Raw genomic sequence first — 15,012 nt, 5'->3', positions numbered from 1 at the left:
CTGCTGCAGCACACTGGACTGAACATTGCAATATATTGTCCACAATGATTCCAAGACTTTTTTTGAGTGGTGATTCTTAACTCAACTAAAGTAATGCAAAGGCCCATTTTAGATAGGTTATAGAGATCAGAATTGAGACATCCAGGCCACAGCGGTGTACCCTGAAGCCAATTTTGGATAGACCTGGGCCTGAGCCCCTTTTTCCAAGGCAAGTTACATTGAGCCACAGTAGGTACAAATTAAGTAGTGAAGCCACAATTTTTATTTAGTTTTAGAGGCAGAAATAAACAATGGGGGACGAGAACATATGAATAGCCATACTGGATCAGACCGACAGTCCATCAAGCCCAATATCTTGCTTCCAACAATAGCCAATCCAGGTCACAAGTACCTAGCAGAATCCCAAGGAGTAGCTAGATTCCCTGCTTGACCTCAGGAATCAGTAGTAGCTTTCCCTATGTCTACCTTTATAGCAGTTTATAAGATTTTCCTCCAGGAACTTGTCCAAATCTTTTTTAAACTCAGACATATTAACTGCTTAGGAAGAATTACTCAATCCATTAGGTAAAACACTGGCCAAAACTAACATTATTAAAAAAAAATCTGTGCATGCCTCTGATCTAGTGCAAAACCCAATGGGGAATTTTTCCCATATACACATATTTCCATTGTAAAATGGGGAATATACATGTAGATTTTTGGTCCAATCAAGCCATGCCCAAACTATCCCTCTTGAAATCTCTGCATGGTGTGGATCTCCATGTGTAAGTAGTGCTATTTATATATGGAGGTACTTCTACAATAAACTCCTGGGGTGTGGGAGGGGGGGAGGGGAGTTACTAAACTGAACTACCAATCCAGACCCTCAGGTAAGTCCCAGGGGGGCGGGGTTGTTGCATCAGGAGGAGGGTTGGGTAGTGATCAGGTTGTGTTGGGGGGGTTGGATTATGGGGGAAGTCTGTAGGAGATGGACTTGTGACTGGGGGGTTGAATTGAGGTGAGGGGCCCAAAGCTATGGAACCTTAACTAGGGGGGATTGGATTGAGGAAGAGATGCAGGGGGGGGAGGGGGGAGGTCACACTGCTGCAACAGTTCTTTTTTTATTTGGACCACACTGCTTTACATGTTTTGATAGCACGGGTGCTCCATGCATTAATGCCCCAATGATCAGAATCAAACACGGGCGCTAGAGGCCAACAGAGCTGTACTAGTGCCCGCGTTTGCTCCTGCCCGATGATCAGAGCTGGCGAGTGCGTCTAATATTGCACTTGTCAGCTCTGAACGCAATGGGTTTGTGGAGTATTGGGGAGGAATGGGGGCCCTGTCCAGCATGCATTTGCATGCTTGCAGGCCCCATAAATCCCCCCCAAAGCAATCAAGGCCCTGGTGGCCTACTGTCCCCCCCCCCCCCCGGTGGACCTCCAACCCCCCTGACATGAGGGCCCGGGTGGCTGGAGGCTGGTGGACCTCCAGCCCCCCTAACACCCAAAAAAGAATCCCTGTTTAATATATTTCTGAGAGACATTGCTGAAGGGTTAGAAGGAAAAGTTTGCCTTTTTTGCAGATGACACAAAGATAGCCAATAGAGTGGATACCCCAGCGGGAGATCTCCAAAAATGAGAAGAATGGTCAAAACTTTGTCAGTTAAAATTTAATGCCAAGAATTGCAGACTGATGCATTTGGGGTGCAGAAATCCAAAGGATATGTACCAGATAGGAGGAAACAGATTGATAAGTACAGCTCAGGAGAGGGAATATGTATACCCTGGAGGAAAGGAGGAACAGGGGTGATATGATACAGACGTTCAAATACTTGAAAGGTATTAATCCGCAAAAAAATCTTTTCCGGAGATGGGAAGGCGGTAGAACGAGAGGACATGAAATGAGATTGAAGGGGGGCAGACTCAAAAAAGATGTCAGGAAGTATTTTTTCACGGAGAGGGTGGTAGATGCTTGGAATGCCCTCCCTCGGGAGGTGGTGGAGATGAAAACGGTAACGGAATTCAAACATGCGTGGGATATGCATAAAGGAATCCTGTGCAGCAGGAATGGATCCTCAGAAGCTTAGCTGAAATTGGGTGGCGGAGCAGGTGGAGGGAAGAGGGGTTGGTGGTTGGGAGGCTAGGATAGGGGAGGGCAGACATACGGTCTGTACCAGAGCCGGTGATGGGAGACGGGACTGGTGGTTGGGAGGCGGGAAATACTGCTGGGCAGACTTATACGGTCTGTGCCCTGAAAAAGACAGGTACAAATTCAAGATATGAGTTTATCTTGGGCAGACTAGATGGACCATGCAGGTCTTTTTCTGCCGTCATCTACTATGTTACTATGATCTTGAGGTGATGGTGTCTGAGGATCTCAAGGTGATGAAACAATGCAATAAGGTGGTGGCCACGGCCACAAGGATGCTAGGCTGCATAGACAGGGATATAACCAGCAGAAAGAAGGAGGTGTTGATCCCCCTGTACACACCTAGTCAATGAGGTTTTCAGGATACCCATAATAAATATGCATGAGTAAATTTATATTCACTACCTCCATTGTATACAAATCTATCTCATGCATATTCATTGTGGGTATCCTGAAAACCTGATTGGATAGGTGTGTCCCGAGGATTGGGCTAAGAAGCCCTGCTCTAGACAGACTATTCATATCTCAAGAATGAGGTACACAGAGCCATAACTGAGGAGGGGGAGGGATAAGAGGGGCAGCCACTCAGAGTAAATATCCCCTTGTGGGCCCCCCGAAATACTGAAATATAGGTATGTGGTGGCAATGGATAAAGAGCCAGGAAGAATGCAGCAGTTCTACCAAATGCACGAGAGAGGAGAGAGAGAAAGAGTGCAATGGTGGAGGGAAAGAGGAGGATGGAATGGGGTGGATAGAGGGGCACAAATATGCTTTCTTTCCCTGGGCTTTATAATTTATTTATTAGGATTTATTTATCGCCTTTTTGAAGAAATTCACTCAAGGCGGTGCACAGCAAGAATACGCCATACATAGGCAATAGACAGTTAGCAGTAAAATAATTCAAATAACAATACAAGGTATGGCATAGTATGGTATATTACAACATCAACACTATATGCAATAAAATATTTTAATAGACAGCAAAGGATGTCAGCAAAGATGGAACATATAGTTAGAAAAGATAGAGTAACAGGGGTATGAAAATAAGGGGATTATTTTAAAGAAAGTTGCACCTGAAGTCAGAAAAGTGCATGATTATAGAGTCCTGCCTGATTATGGTCCTGGAAATGCCAGGGGCTATTGAAAATAAAATGTGAAATATTTCAACTAAAATCATTTGTGCTTACTGGAATTTTTTAAAGCAAAGGGAGACTTTTGGTGGGGTGATGGGAAAAGACACATTACACTTTGTAACCTGCTGGTAAAACACATTGGAGTGAGAGAGAAAATGACAAACAGGAAGAGGTTTGGCCCTGGTGGGCTTTACCTGGATAGTTCTGGCATCCTCCAGCTGTGGATCCCCTGCGCCAGTGGCCACTGAATAGGTTTGTGTTCCATTTGTGGAGCTCATTACTGGTCAAGGTGTCAGGGGTCAGGTTACAGATGTCCAGTTGAGTAAACTGTCTAGAAAAGTCTGAATAGGACATCCTGTGCCGAAGGGCAGAAAAGCAGAGTGAGCCACAGATACTACAGCCTGGGCCAGTACGGACAGAATGTGGCCTCTCATCTGCTCTCCAGCACCAGAACCCGAGAGACAGATTAGGAAACAGAAAGCCAGACAAATTCTAGGCCCACCACTAACCATTCCTTCAAGAAGGCTTCGCCAACCTAGAATAGAAAACTAGCTACATTTCTAATAGAGAGTGGAGCACCTTTTACACAAACCAACTTGGACCAAGATCATTTTGGAAATGTATATTTCTGGATAATGGAAGCTCCCCCCCCAATATTTAAGATGATAGGAGCTTTAAGCTACTTGCCCAGTTATCTATGCAGGCACCAACACTGAATACATTGGTGCCTCATAAATCCTGGCTCTACCCAGACTCTACTTCCCTGAACTGCCCCAGCAGTGAACACTTAAATGTCGCTGAATATCCCCTCCTGACCCTCTCACGGTGATTTAATCAGGCAGGTGCCTCTCCTATCTGGTTAAATCTTTTGGAATATCAGACCATAAACTTTTTAAGATACTAACAAATTCACATCCCTAACTACAAGATCCTTTCTTTATCCATGTATCTTTTTATCCCTTATTGTTCTAGGGGCAAAAAATACTGAAATATAGGTATGTGGTTCAGCATCTGGGTTTCTACACTGATAAGGCTTCCTGGAACTTTCCCATTGCATGCAGGGAGATGTACTCTTAGCTTACGCTGTTCTTCTTGTCCTCCTCCTTCATCCAGTCCTGTGGTTGTTACCACAAGACCCAGACTGGGGACCCCCACTTCTCCTTTGGCTCCTCTTCCACACTGGCAACCAGACTCTCCTACTGCTAGCTCTTGCTTTCAGGAGCACCCCAAGCCGGAATTGCAACCTTTGTGGCATGCCCCTGACATGCCCACTGTACCGCAGCCACCAGAGGGGAAACAACGGACAGGGAGTGATATATGTACCCTCATCTCCCTTGTGCCCTGTGCAGCCGCACCACTCTCACAACCCTCAGGACAGCCCTGCTTGCTTTCTTTCCTACTCTCCTCCCCAAGTGATAGCATACTGATAGAAACACAGATCAAGCCATCCAGTTTCTTTTCCTACTCCACCAACCTGTTAGTCTATCATCACTCCATGTGATACTTCCTTTACCAACAAGGGAGAATACCAGCAGGTCATTCCATATAGGGATTCTCCATATACAATTCTCAAGTTCTCGACACTGCACAATGGCAATTTCTGGTGCACTCAGTATTGAGAGGCAAAGAATTGTTAAAGTGCAACGACAGATCCCTTTACACTTGTGTTGAACTTGACATCTTTAGTTGGCAGTCTGGCCAACGTGACTGACAGGCAGACTCTTAATATAAGGTTGTGAATGGCTTGGTTAGTGTGGTTGTGAATCTCTGTCCTATTTTTAATAGTTATTATGGTTATTATGCAGTGGCGTTCCTAGGGGGCTGACACCCGGGGCGGATTGCCGATGTGCCCCACCCCCGGATGCAGCGTGACCCCCCCCCCCCCCGGTGAAAGGACACCCCCCCGGGAAGGAACCCCCCGCCCAGGTGCACACCGCTGGGGGCGGGGGGTGCTGCGCGCGCCTTTCTGTCGTTCATTCCATGCTCCCTCTGCCCCGGAACAGGATGTTCTGGGGCAGAGGGAGCATGGAACGAACGATGGACAGGTGCGCGCAGCACCCCTCCACCGGCGTGCACCTGGGGCGGACCGCCCCCACCGCTCCCCCCCTAGGAACGCCACTGTTATTATGTATTATTCATCGCCCTGATTTGCTGTGCAACTAGGGTGTTTTTTAGCAAATCTCCTAATAGACATAAACATCTTGAATAAGCTAGTCAACTTATATTCTCTCTGACCCTCCCACATAGACAATACAAAGCTACTCAAAAGTGGCAATTTATAGCAAATTCAAGGGCCATCTGGGCTCTACATTACTGTGAAGTCTGAGCCAACCCGTGTCAACCTGTGTCAACAGAAGAAGCGTTAACATTTAGGTCCTTAGCCTTTGGACTAACTGCATATATCATATCCTTAAAATGCATCACACACAGTGAGAACCTTCCTCACCAAAACTCTCCGTCATCACACTGCTTATCCAAGGCTCGTTTCACTTTTGGATCAACATAATTCCATTCTGGAGCACTAAAGAATGAAAAAAATAACACACACAGTCAGCTTTCCTTCCCCTGATCATAGAGGAGTCATGTATCACCCATTCACGTTGCTCACTACAAGCTGGTTAATAAAGTTCAGGCAGAATGGGGGGATTTCTATAAATGGTGCTATTCTATAAAGCAGGGGCGTAGCCAGACTTCGGCGGGAGGGGGGTCCAGAGCCCGAGGTGAGGGGGCACATTAGAGCCCCTCCCTGGCACCGCCGACCCCCCCCTGCCGCTGCCACCACCACCAACAACTTTGACCCCCCCCCGCCGCCGACCCTCTCGACCCCCCTCCCGCCACCAACCCTCCCCCGCCGTCGCCTACCTTTGATGGCGGGGACCCCAACCCCCGCCAGCCGAGGTCCTCTTCTTCCGGCGCAAGGCTTCGTTGTGTTTCTGTGAGTCTGACGTCCTGCACGGTGTACGTGCAGGACGTCAGACTCACAGAAACACAACGAAGCCTTGCAGATCAGCCAGCAACGTGGCTGCTGGCTGATCTGCAAGGCTTCGTTGTATTTCTGTGAGTCTGACGTCCTGCACGTTGTACGTGCAGGATGTCAGACTCACAGAAACAGAACAAAGCCTTGCGCCGTAAGAAGAGGACCTCGGCTGGTGGGGGTTGGGGTTCCCCGCCAGCAAAGGTAGCGGACGGCGGCGGGGGAGGGTTGGTGGCGGGAGGGGGGGTCGAGAGGGTCATCGGCAGGGGGGTCCAGGGCTAAATCTACAGGGGCCCAGGCCCCCGTGGCCCCACGTAGCTAAACCACTGCTATAAAGGATAAGCACCCTTTATCGAATAGTGCCTAGTGCTGATTTCTGGGCCCAACTCTGGGCACCAGATTTACACCTGCTGAAACCTAGTGTAAATCCCACTGCCCAAATTGGGTGCACAGACTCATTATTCCATAACACTGTGTGCATAAGGCAGCATCTACCTCCCCCCCCCCCCCCCCCCCCACCATGCACAAGCATATCCACTTGCTTTTCTGCCTCCCTAATCTAGTATTTGCTCTCCTCCCCTGGTCCTGTTCCAGAATCGTACCACTCTTCTACCTGCTGCTTCCTCTGCCACTGCTGCTTTTGGGCAATAAAGCAGAGAGAAGTGCGCTGCTACATGTTCTGCCGGTGCCCGTCTCAATCCCACTCCTCATAAACAGGAAGTGACATCAGAGAGAGGTGGGATCAAGACCGGCACCAGAGTTTGTAGCAGTGCAGGTAAGATGGAAGGCCTCACAGCTTTTTTCTGCTTTATTGCCAGAAAGCAGCAGTGGCACAGGAAGCAGCAGGTAGAAGAAAGGTACAATTCTGAAGAATCAGAGAAGCCATAGCCGCAAGAACTGGGTTGGCAAACTATTTGGGGGGGGGGGGGGGGGTGACACTTGACACCCCATAGTGACACCTGTGGATAGAGATGGAGAGATGAGGTCCTGAACTGCAAGAGAGTGAGACTAATGAAGGGCAAGTTAAGATGTCAACTGAAGAACAAGAAAAGCAGAAGAAAGACCCAGAAGTGGAGGAACTAACAGTTGAGCTCCTACCCTATTTGGAAATACATAAATACGCAGGGTTCGAGAAGAAGGGAAAGGGGATGAGACTTGATATACTGCCTTTCTGTTGTGGTTAGAATTAAAGCAGTTTATACATTATATACAGATACTTATTTTATAACTGAGACAATGGATGGTTAAGTGGCTGGCCCACAGTAGCAAGGGGCTAAATGGGAATCGAACCCAGTTTCCCTAGTTCTCAGGCCACCGCACTAAACATTAGGCTACTCCTCCCACAAGATTACCCAACTTGAATTTAACACCTAGAGTAAGAGTATCATACATAAGATGAATAAGGCCATTCAATGCCTGTCTAAAGGAGCCATTTAGTGATATCACAGAAATTGATCAAATACAGTACTGTTCAACAAAAATTATTACCGAAAGAATCCTACTGGCAGAGATATAGGGACAGAGGATAAAGAGAAAAATAACAGTTCCTCCTTGGAAAATAATGCATTGAAAGAAAAATAAAATCATTGTAAACAGTGCTGTACTTGATAGATAGCTAAAAGGATCAAGGTCCACCAAAGATAATGAGAAAGATCCAAAATGTCAAACTGCGACATGCTGTACAACATTAAGGTGGCAATTCTAGAAAGGGTGCTAAAAGTTAGGCACCCAAAATCTGTGCTGTAAGATAATATTCTATAATGATGTCTGGGTGCCCATGTTCAGTTATAGAACAGAGCCTAAATTGGCTGCTAGATGCGCGTCTCACGCTGATTGCACATTCCCCCGGATTCTACATAGCGTGCCTAGATAAATCCAAGCATATTCTATAACAACGCGCTTAACGTTTGGTTTAACAAGCTAATCAGCGTTGATAACTGCTTAATAAGCAATAATGAGCACTAATTGGCAATAATTTACGCGCACAACTTGCTAAGCACATTCTGTAATGCACTGCGCCTAACTTCTAACATGCACAGGCAAAAAGGGGCATGGTTATGGGTGGAGAAATGGGCATTCTGAAACTTACGTGCGTAGTTATAGAATATGGTCCAGTGCACCTAAATCTACACGCCAGGATTTACGCCATGCTTTCATTGGTGTAAATGGAGGCGCATAGTTTTAGGTGCTAAGATATCAACTAAGCGTATTCTATAAACCATGCCTAAATCTAAGCGCCGCTTATAGAATACGTTTAGTCAGAATTGATTTCCGATTTTTTAGGCACCATATATAGAATCTCCCCCATTGTATATACAGTGCACTCCATTTAAGCGCACATCGGATAAGCGCATGCTCTGTTTAGCCGCATGCCGTACTTCAGTCCCGTTTTTGGTGCCATCAATTTCTATGGGGACAAACTTCGGTTTAGCGCACCACTGCTTCAGTAGGTTTCCTGTGAGCCTTTCATACACTGTCTATCCACATGTGATAGCACCAACCAGAGTGCTCCCCTCCCCCCCCCCCCCCCCCCCCCCATTTTCAATGAGGTTTTATTATAGAATGAGAATGTGTATTCACTGAACCTACTTGTCACTCCAGGCTCCTGTCCATTCCACTTCACCCCAAGGATTTCGGAGTCTGACTAGTTTTTCTGTTCGGCCACGGTAACTCACCTACAGGTGTCACAGTAGAGAACAAACATTCAGTAAGCACAGGGCGCACGCATGCATGCGCAAGAGGCTACAAGAAGCAGGAGATCCAGGAACTCACAGGAGACTTAGTGTTAAACATACAGAGCTCTGAAGCCCCACTCATATACTGACATCTAGTAAAGGAAACTGGAAAAAAAATCCACTGAGTAACAGAAACCCTAAATACCAGCAATCTGATTCAAATATAGAGAACTTGCTGGAGCCAACTCATCAGTATGATGGTTTATAGCAGGGGTTCTCAACCCAATCCTCGAGGCAGACCCAGCCAGTTGGGTTTTCAAGGATATCCATAATATTCATGAGATAAATTTGCATACACTGCCTCCTTGATTGGAGGAGTAGCCTAGTGGGTAGTGCACTGGACTTTGATCCTGGGGAAATGAGTTTGATTCCCACTGCAGCTCCTTGTGACTCTGGGCAAGACACTTAATCCTCCATTGCCCCTGGTACAAAATAAGTACCTGAATATATGTAAACCACTTTGAATGTAGTTGCAAAAACCTCAGAAAGGCAGTATATCAAGTCCCATTTTCCTTTCCCTATTTGAGATTCTACATGGAATGTTGCTACTATTGAGATTCTGTTGCTACTATTTGAGATTCTACATGGAATGTTGCTATTCCACTAGCAACATTCCATGTAGAAGCCTGCCCTTGCAGATCAGCAACGCAGCCGCGCAGGTTTCTGTGAGTCTGACGTCCTGCACGTAAGTGCAGGACGTCAGACTCACAGAAACAGAAGCCTGCACAGCCGCGCTGATCTGCAAGGGCAGGCTTCTACATGGAATGTTGCTAGTGGAGGAGTAGCCTAGTGGTTAGTGCAGTGGATTCTGATCCTGGGGAACTGAGTTCAATTCCCACTGCAGCTCCTTGTGACTCTGGGCAAGTCACTTAACCCTCCATTGCCCCTGGTACAAAATAAGTACCTGAATATATGTAAACCACTTTGAATGTAGTTGCAAAAACCTCAGAAAGGCAGTATATCAAGTCCCATTTCTCTTTCCCCCTTGGCATGTAAATCTATCTCATGCATTTTCATTGTAGATATCTTGAAAACCCAACTGTCTGAGTCTGCCTCAGAGACTGGGTTGACAACCACTGGGTTTATAGGCTTAGAATGGATTTCCCCGATCCAAACCTTTGGTGGTCCCAGTACTGGTTCTCAGGTTCCAGGCCACAGGACTTTTTATGCAGTTCTGTTAATCTAATGCAGGGATTCTTAACCCACTCCTTGGTACACACCCAGTCAGTCAGGTTTTCAAGATATCAACAATGAATATACATGAAAGAAATATGAATGAAAGAGATCTGCATATAATGGAAACACTGCATGCAAATTTATCTAATGCTTATTTATTGTGGATAACATGAAAACCAGACTGGCTTGGTATGTCCTAAGGACTGAGTTGAGAACCCCTGATCCAATGACTCAACCAGAGTCTCCTGATGATATGGTGTTAGGTCATGAAGGAGTGGAGGTAGGAGTAGCCTAATGATTAGTGCGGTGGCCCAAACTAAGGGAACTGCATTTGATTCCCACTGTAGCTCCAGTGACTCTGGGCAAATCACTTAACCCTCCATTGCCCCAGGTACAAAATAAGTACCTGTATATAATATGTTTATCACAATGTAAACAACTTTGATTGTAACCACAGAAAGATGGTATATCAAATCCCATCCCATCCCCTTGCCCTAATACTCAGAACAGTGAACTGAAAACTGGAGGAACCAGGTTCAAATCCCACACTTGCTCCTTATAAATTTGGGCAATTCACTTAACCCTTTGCTGCTTCAGGTACAAACTTAGACTGTGGAGGGAGGGGGAGGTAGGATTGCTGGAAGAAGGAAGGAGGGGGATTTAAAAAGGGGTAAAATGTTTTTGTACATTCAGAAGATTCTTTGTTGTGATGACTTGGAAAATTAACCATGTATTTCTTGTATTTCTCTATGTAATTTTATGGGTTTTGCACCCTTCTTTATTTCCTTGTTTTTAAGTTTGTATTCTGCTAATTACTAGTTCAATAAAGCAACCATTGGGGGGGGGGGGGGGAACCTTACACTGTGAACCTGTCAGGGATAGAAAATTCCAACCTATCTGAATGGATACCACTTCAACAGCTTGCAGGTGGTATATAAGAATTAAACAAAACAAAAAAAAAAAAAAACAAATAGGTGTCATGCTACAAAAAAAAATATCCAATAGACAGGGCTGGCATTAGGAGGGTGCAACCAGGGCAACTGTCCTGAGTCTCCATCCCTCAAGGGGCCACAACTCTACCCAAAGCCACAGGTGGGCATAGCTTGCTGGTGGGCTCTGGGCCTCAATAGCTGTAATACTGATCCTGCTGATAGGCAGATTTGACATGATTCACAGGTAAGTATCAAACTCATTTGGTTGACCCCTATCTACATGTAATGAACCACAAAGGAGACACTGTGAGATGTCAGATTCATGCATTTGAGTACATGTTCATACTGGAGAGCTGCTGGGCAGACATGACATTCCCTTAATGCTGTTTAACGATGCTAAACATACAGCATCCAGGGACAGAACTCAGCTGAAGCCCCAGTCAGTTGTCCTGCTGTCCTCCTGCCTAATGGAGGTCTCTGTGCTTCCTTTGCAAGATTCTATAAACAGAGAGGGCCCTTCCCTCCCAGAAATAGCTCTGTCTTTTTGAAAGTGGATGACTTTACCTCCTGTGCTCCAGTGACAGAATAGGCATGGCCCTTCACCAGTTTCTGGCTTGTGATGTTTTCAGTCTCTAATGCACTGGTAATCTATGAAGCAAAAATCCATTTACATAATATGAGTATGTTTCCCAGTACTTGATACTTCCACATAGATAATTATGATCTGAAGAGGAACAGAGAACGGAGAGCATTTTGATTTAATAACATATTTAGTCCAATAAAAAAGGTATCATTTTCTTTTGTTTGCTTTGTTATATTTCTATTTCTTGCCTTGTATTAATAAGCAAACCCCAGGAGAATAGTCCTCAGACAAATTCAAAGTGTCCTCTATTTCTTTCTGTAATACCCATGTTCCTCTCACTTCCTGGAACCTCTCCAGGCAGCATGAAAAGAAAGATCTCTGTGAATCCCGGGATAGAACAGACAGCTAGGCAATGCGCTGATTCCGTGTTCTGTGCCATTCTTGGGGTGCTCCATTTCATGTCATCAGGGGCAATACGGAGGGATGTGGGCTACCTGCAAAAACTCATTGTGATCTCATTCATATAAGACTGAAGGGGTTGTAATATGGGGCTAAAAGGTGGGACTATGTGCAAAAAACACAATCGCTCAATGATAGGGCCAGCCAGCCCTGCATGTGAGTCCCAAAATCCTACTTAGATTTGTGTGGATAAGATGGACAGAATAAGCAGAGATGGACTGAGAAATAACTCTCCCCCCCCCCCCCTCCATTTATGTTCAATTTGTCCTAAAACAATCTGATCTAGCAGAGGTGTCCACGGACGGCTCACCCCACGGTCTGCTCTGCTGGCGTGTTTTTAGAGTAGGAATCTCTCAGCTTTCCTGCTCCTGTCTGAATTATAGGGGATAGAGCTGTTTCCATTCCACAGGATACGTGTTTTTGGTGTGTGTGTGTGTGGGGGGGGGGGGGGGTAGGGTCGTTATTCACCTCAAAACGGTGCACATGTGGGCACTGAAGAGAGGCACGCTGCTGTGGTAAAAGGACAGTGATATAACAGTGACATCTGCTATTTCACATTGCATTGTTTCCCATCCAAAATTATACAAAAACAACAACTAAATGTAAGACCTGCGAGCCAGCATTTTGGAAGCTCCTAAGAGACTTTCTTTTGTTTATGGCTTTTTATTGTCCTGTTTAAGTGATGTATTTTTGATACGTCTTGTTTTTGCTGCTTTTCTATTTTTGTTTATTGTATATTTTATGAATGTTTTTATTGTAATCCACTCTGGATAAGGTCAGACTAAAAAACTAATAAATCCAATCCAACTAAACATTGTTTTGGTTTATTTTCTGTTATTCTGGCTCAGTTTAAAGAGTTCTGATGCACACTAAGTGAGCGTTAACAATGACAGACACAAACACAATGAAATAAAGCAGAAAAACAGAAAAACTAATGAAAATATTTTCTATGCCCCCCCTAGAATAAGAGGACATGCTGTCCAGTGCTCTCAGAGCCATGCTGGAAGTTTTCAGCTGCTGATTTTGCTAGCCAAGCAAAGCATTAAAGGGCTCCTCTGGTTCTGGATATGCCATAGAGAAGGACTTTCACTTCATACAAATGCCGTTTGCCAATAAGAGTGAACACAATCCCCCAAATTCTACATATGGCGCCTTAAGTTGTGCGCACTAATTTGGCCACATGGCCAAATTGCATGCACAACAATTGATTAACAAGCCAATCAGCACCAATAATTGGTATTTAACATCCAATTAGCAGCTCTAATTGGCTTTAATTAGAATTTACTTGCACAACTTTCTAGGCATATTCTATAATGTGGGGCCCATAAATTCTAATGCACACAGTTGAAAAGGGGGTGTGGCCATGGGCATGGAATGGGCAGGTCGTGGGAATTAAAAAAAAAAAAACTATGCATAATATTATAGAATACACCTGATCTGTGCCTAAATTAGGAACAGGCATTTAGGCCGAATTTTAGGTGGCCTAAATGGGTGGGCCTTTTAGTCGCAAGAACAGCTGCTACGCATATTCTATAAACTATGCTTAACTTTAGGCGTAGTTTATAGAATCGCGCTAAACGAGTGGTTTTTCATCACTGATTTTTAAAGCACCATTTATAGAATTTAGCCCAATCTGTACTTAAAGAGTGCATGCAATATGCACTTAGGGGTCCTTTTACTAAGCTGCGGCAAAAGGAGGCTTGCGCTAGCATCAGCACGTGTTTTTGACGCACACTGAGGCCCCCCTTTTATCATAGCAGGTAAAAAGGTTGTCCATTTTTAGGAAAAACAAAATGGCCATGCAGTAAGTGAACCACTTACCGCATGGCCATTTCAGTGGGGAGCCCTTACCTCTGCCCATTGAGATGGGGGTAAGAGCTCCTACGCTAACCCAGTGATAACTGGGCAGTGAATGGTGCTGCCCAATTACCACTAGTTAAGTTCTGGCATTATAAAAATAGGACATATTTTTGTAACTCCAGAAATGACATGCACTAGGGGTAGGAACTACAGCTAGGCTCCTGCAATAGTTCCGGATTGGCACGTGGCAAACCTGTGGTGGGCTTACCTGCCAGTGGTGTAGCCAAGGGTGGCCTGGGTAGGCCCAGGCCAACCCACTTTGGGCTGAGGCCCACCCAGTAGCAGTACACCTATGATGTGACTGGCAGGGACTCCCAAGCTCCACCAGTTGAAAACTTCCAACTAGCTCTCCTGCACACCTTGTAAATAGCAGATCTTCACCTGCAGCAAGCAGAGACTGATACATACTACTTGCACTGGCCCCAAAGCCTTTCCTCCGATGTATTCCCGCCTACGCGGAAACAGGAAATTGCATCAGTGGGAAGGCTGTGGGGCCAACATTAGCAGTGTGTATCAGTTGCTGCTCGCTGCCGGTGAAAATCTGCTGTTTAAAAGGAATGCAGGAGAGGGGGGATGTTTGAGAGACCATATGGCATGCAGGTGAGAGAAGGAGAGACCAAATCACCTGTGGGACATGAAGGGATTCTTCTGCCCACTCATCTTAGGTCCAGGCCCACCCAAAATTGGGTGTCTGGCTACGCCCCTGCTTACCGCTGCTTAGTAAAGGGCCCCCAGGGCCAGATTCAGTAAATGGAGCTTGAATTTAGGCATCAGGAAAAATCTGTACTAAGCACTCTTCTGCAAGGAGTTATCTTACAAAAATTTCAAGAACTTATTAAAAACTCATTATTTTCTTCAAGCATTCAGATATGAAGATCAGGGGGCTCAGTCCATCTCCTAAACTGTTTGTTTTTATTCTTGGTTTTTAAATTCTGTAATCCCTCTTGGTACGTGTGCATCTTTCCTGTCAATTAGGGATTTATAGACACTCTAAATTGGGAGGAATCTCTAGAAAGAGAATTTGGAACAT

At 45.5% G+C, this 15,012-nt stretch overlaps 1 protein-coding gene across 1 annotated transcript in view; it reads right to left on the bottom strand.

Annotated features, from left to right (window-relative positions):
• The window catches only part of CAPN8 (calpain 8), a 135,580-nt gene that overhangs the window by 80,610 nt on the left and 39,958 nt on the right, over positions 1 to 15,012 (bottom strand). Inside the window, exons 6-9 of the mRNA XM_030195968.1 lie at positions 11,645 to 11,728; positions 8,827 to 8,912; positions 5,710 to 5,784; positions 3,458 to 3,618 (exon numbers count right to left, since the gene is read on the bottom strand). Of these exons, the coding sequence (XP_030051828.1) occupies positions 3,458 to 3,618; positions 5,710 to 5,784; positions 8,827 to 8,912; positions 11,645 to 11,728 (406 nt within the window). The remainder of the gene's footprint in view (positions 1 to 3,457; positions 3,619 to 5,709; positions 5,785 to 8,826; positions 8,913 to 11,644; positions 11,729 to 15,012) is intronic.

This window comes from Microcaecilia unicolor, chromosome 3 (genome assembly GCF_901765095.1).
Source record: "Microcaecilia unicolor chromosome 3, aMicUni1.1, whole genome shotgun sequence".
Classification (NCBI taxonomy): Eukaryota; Metazoa; Chordata; class Amphibia; order Gymnophiona; family Siphonopidae; genus Microcaecilia; species Microcaecilia unicolor.
Note: the sequence above shows the minus strand (reverse complement) of the source record. Positions and strands in the feature narration are given on the sequence as shown.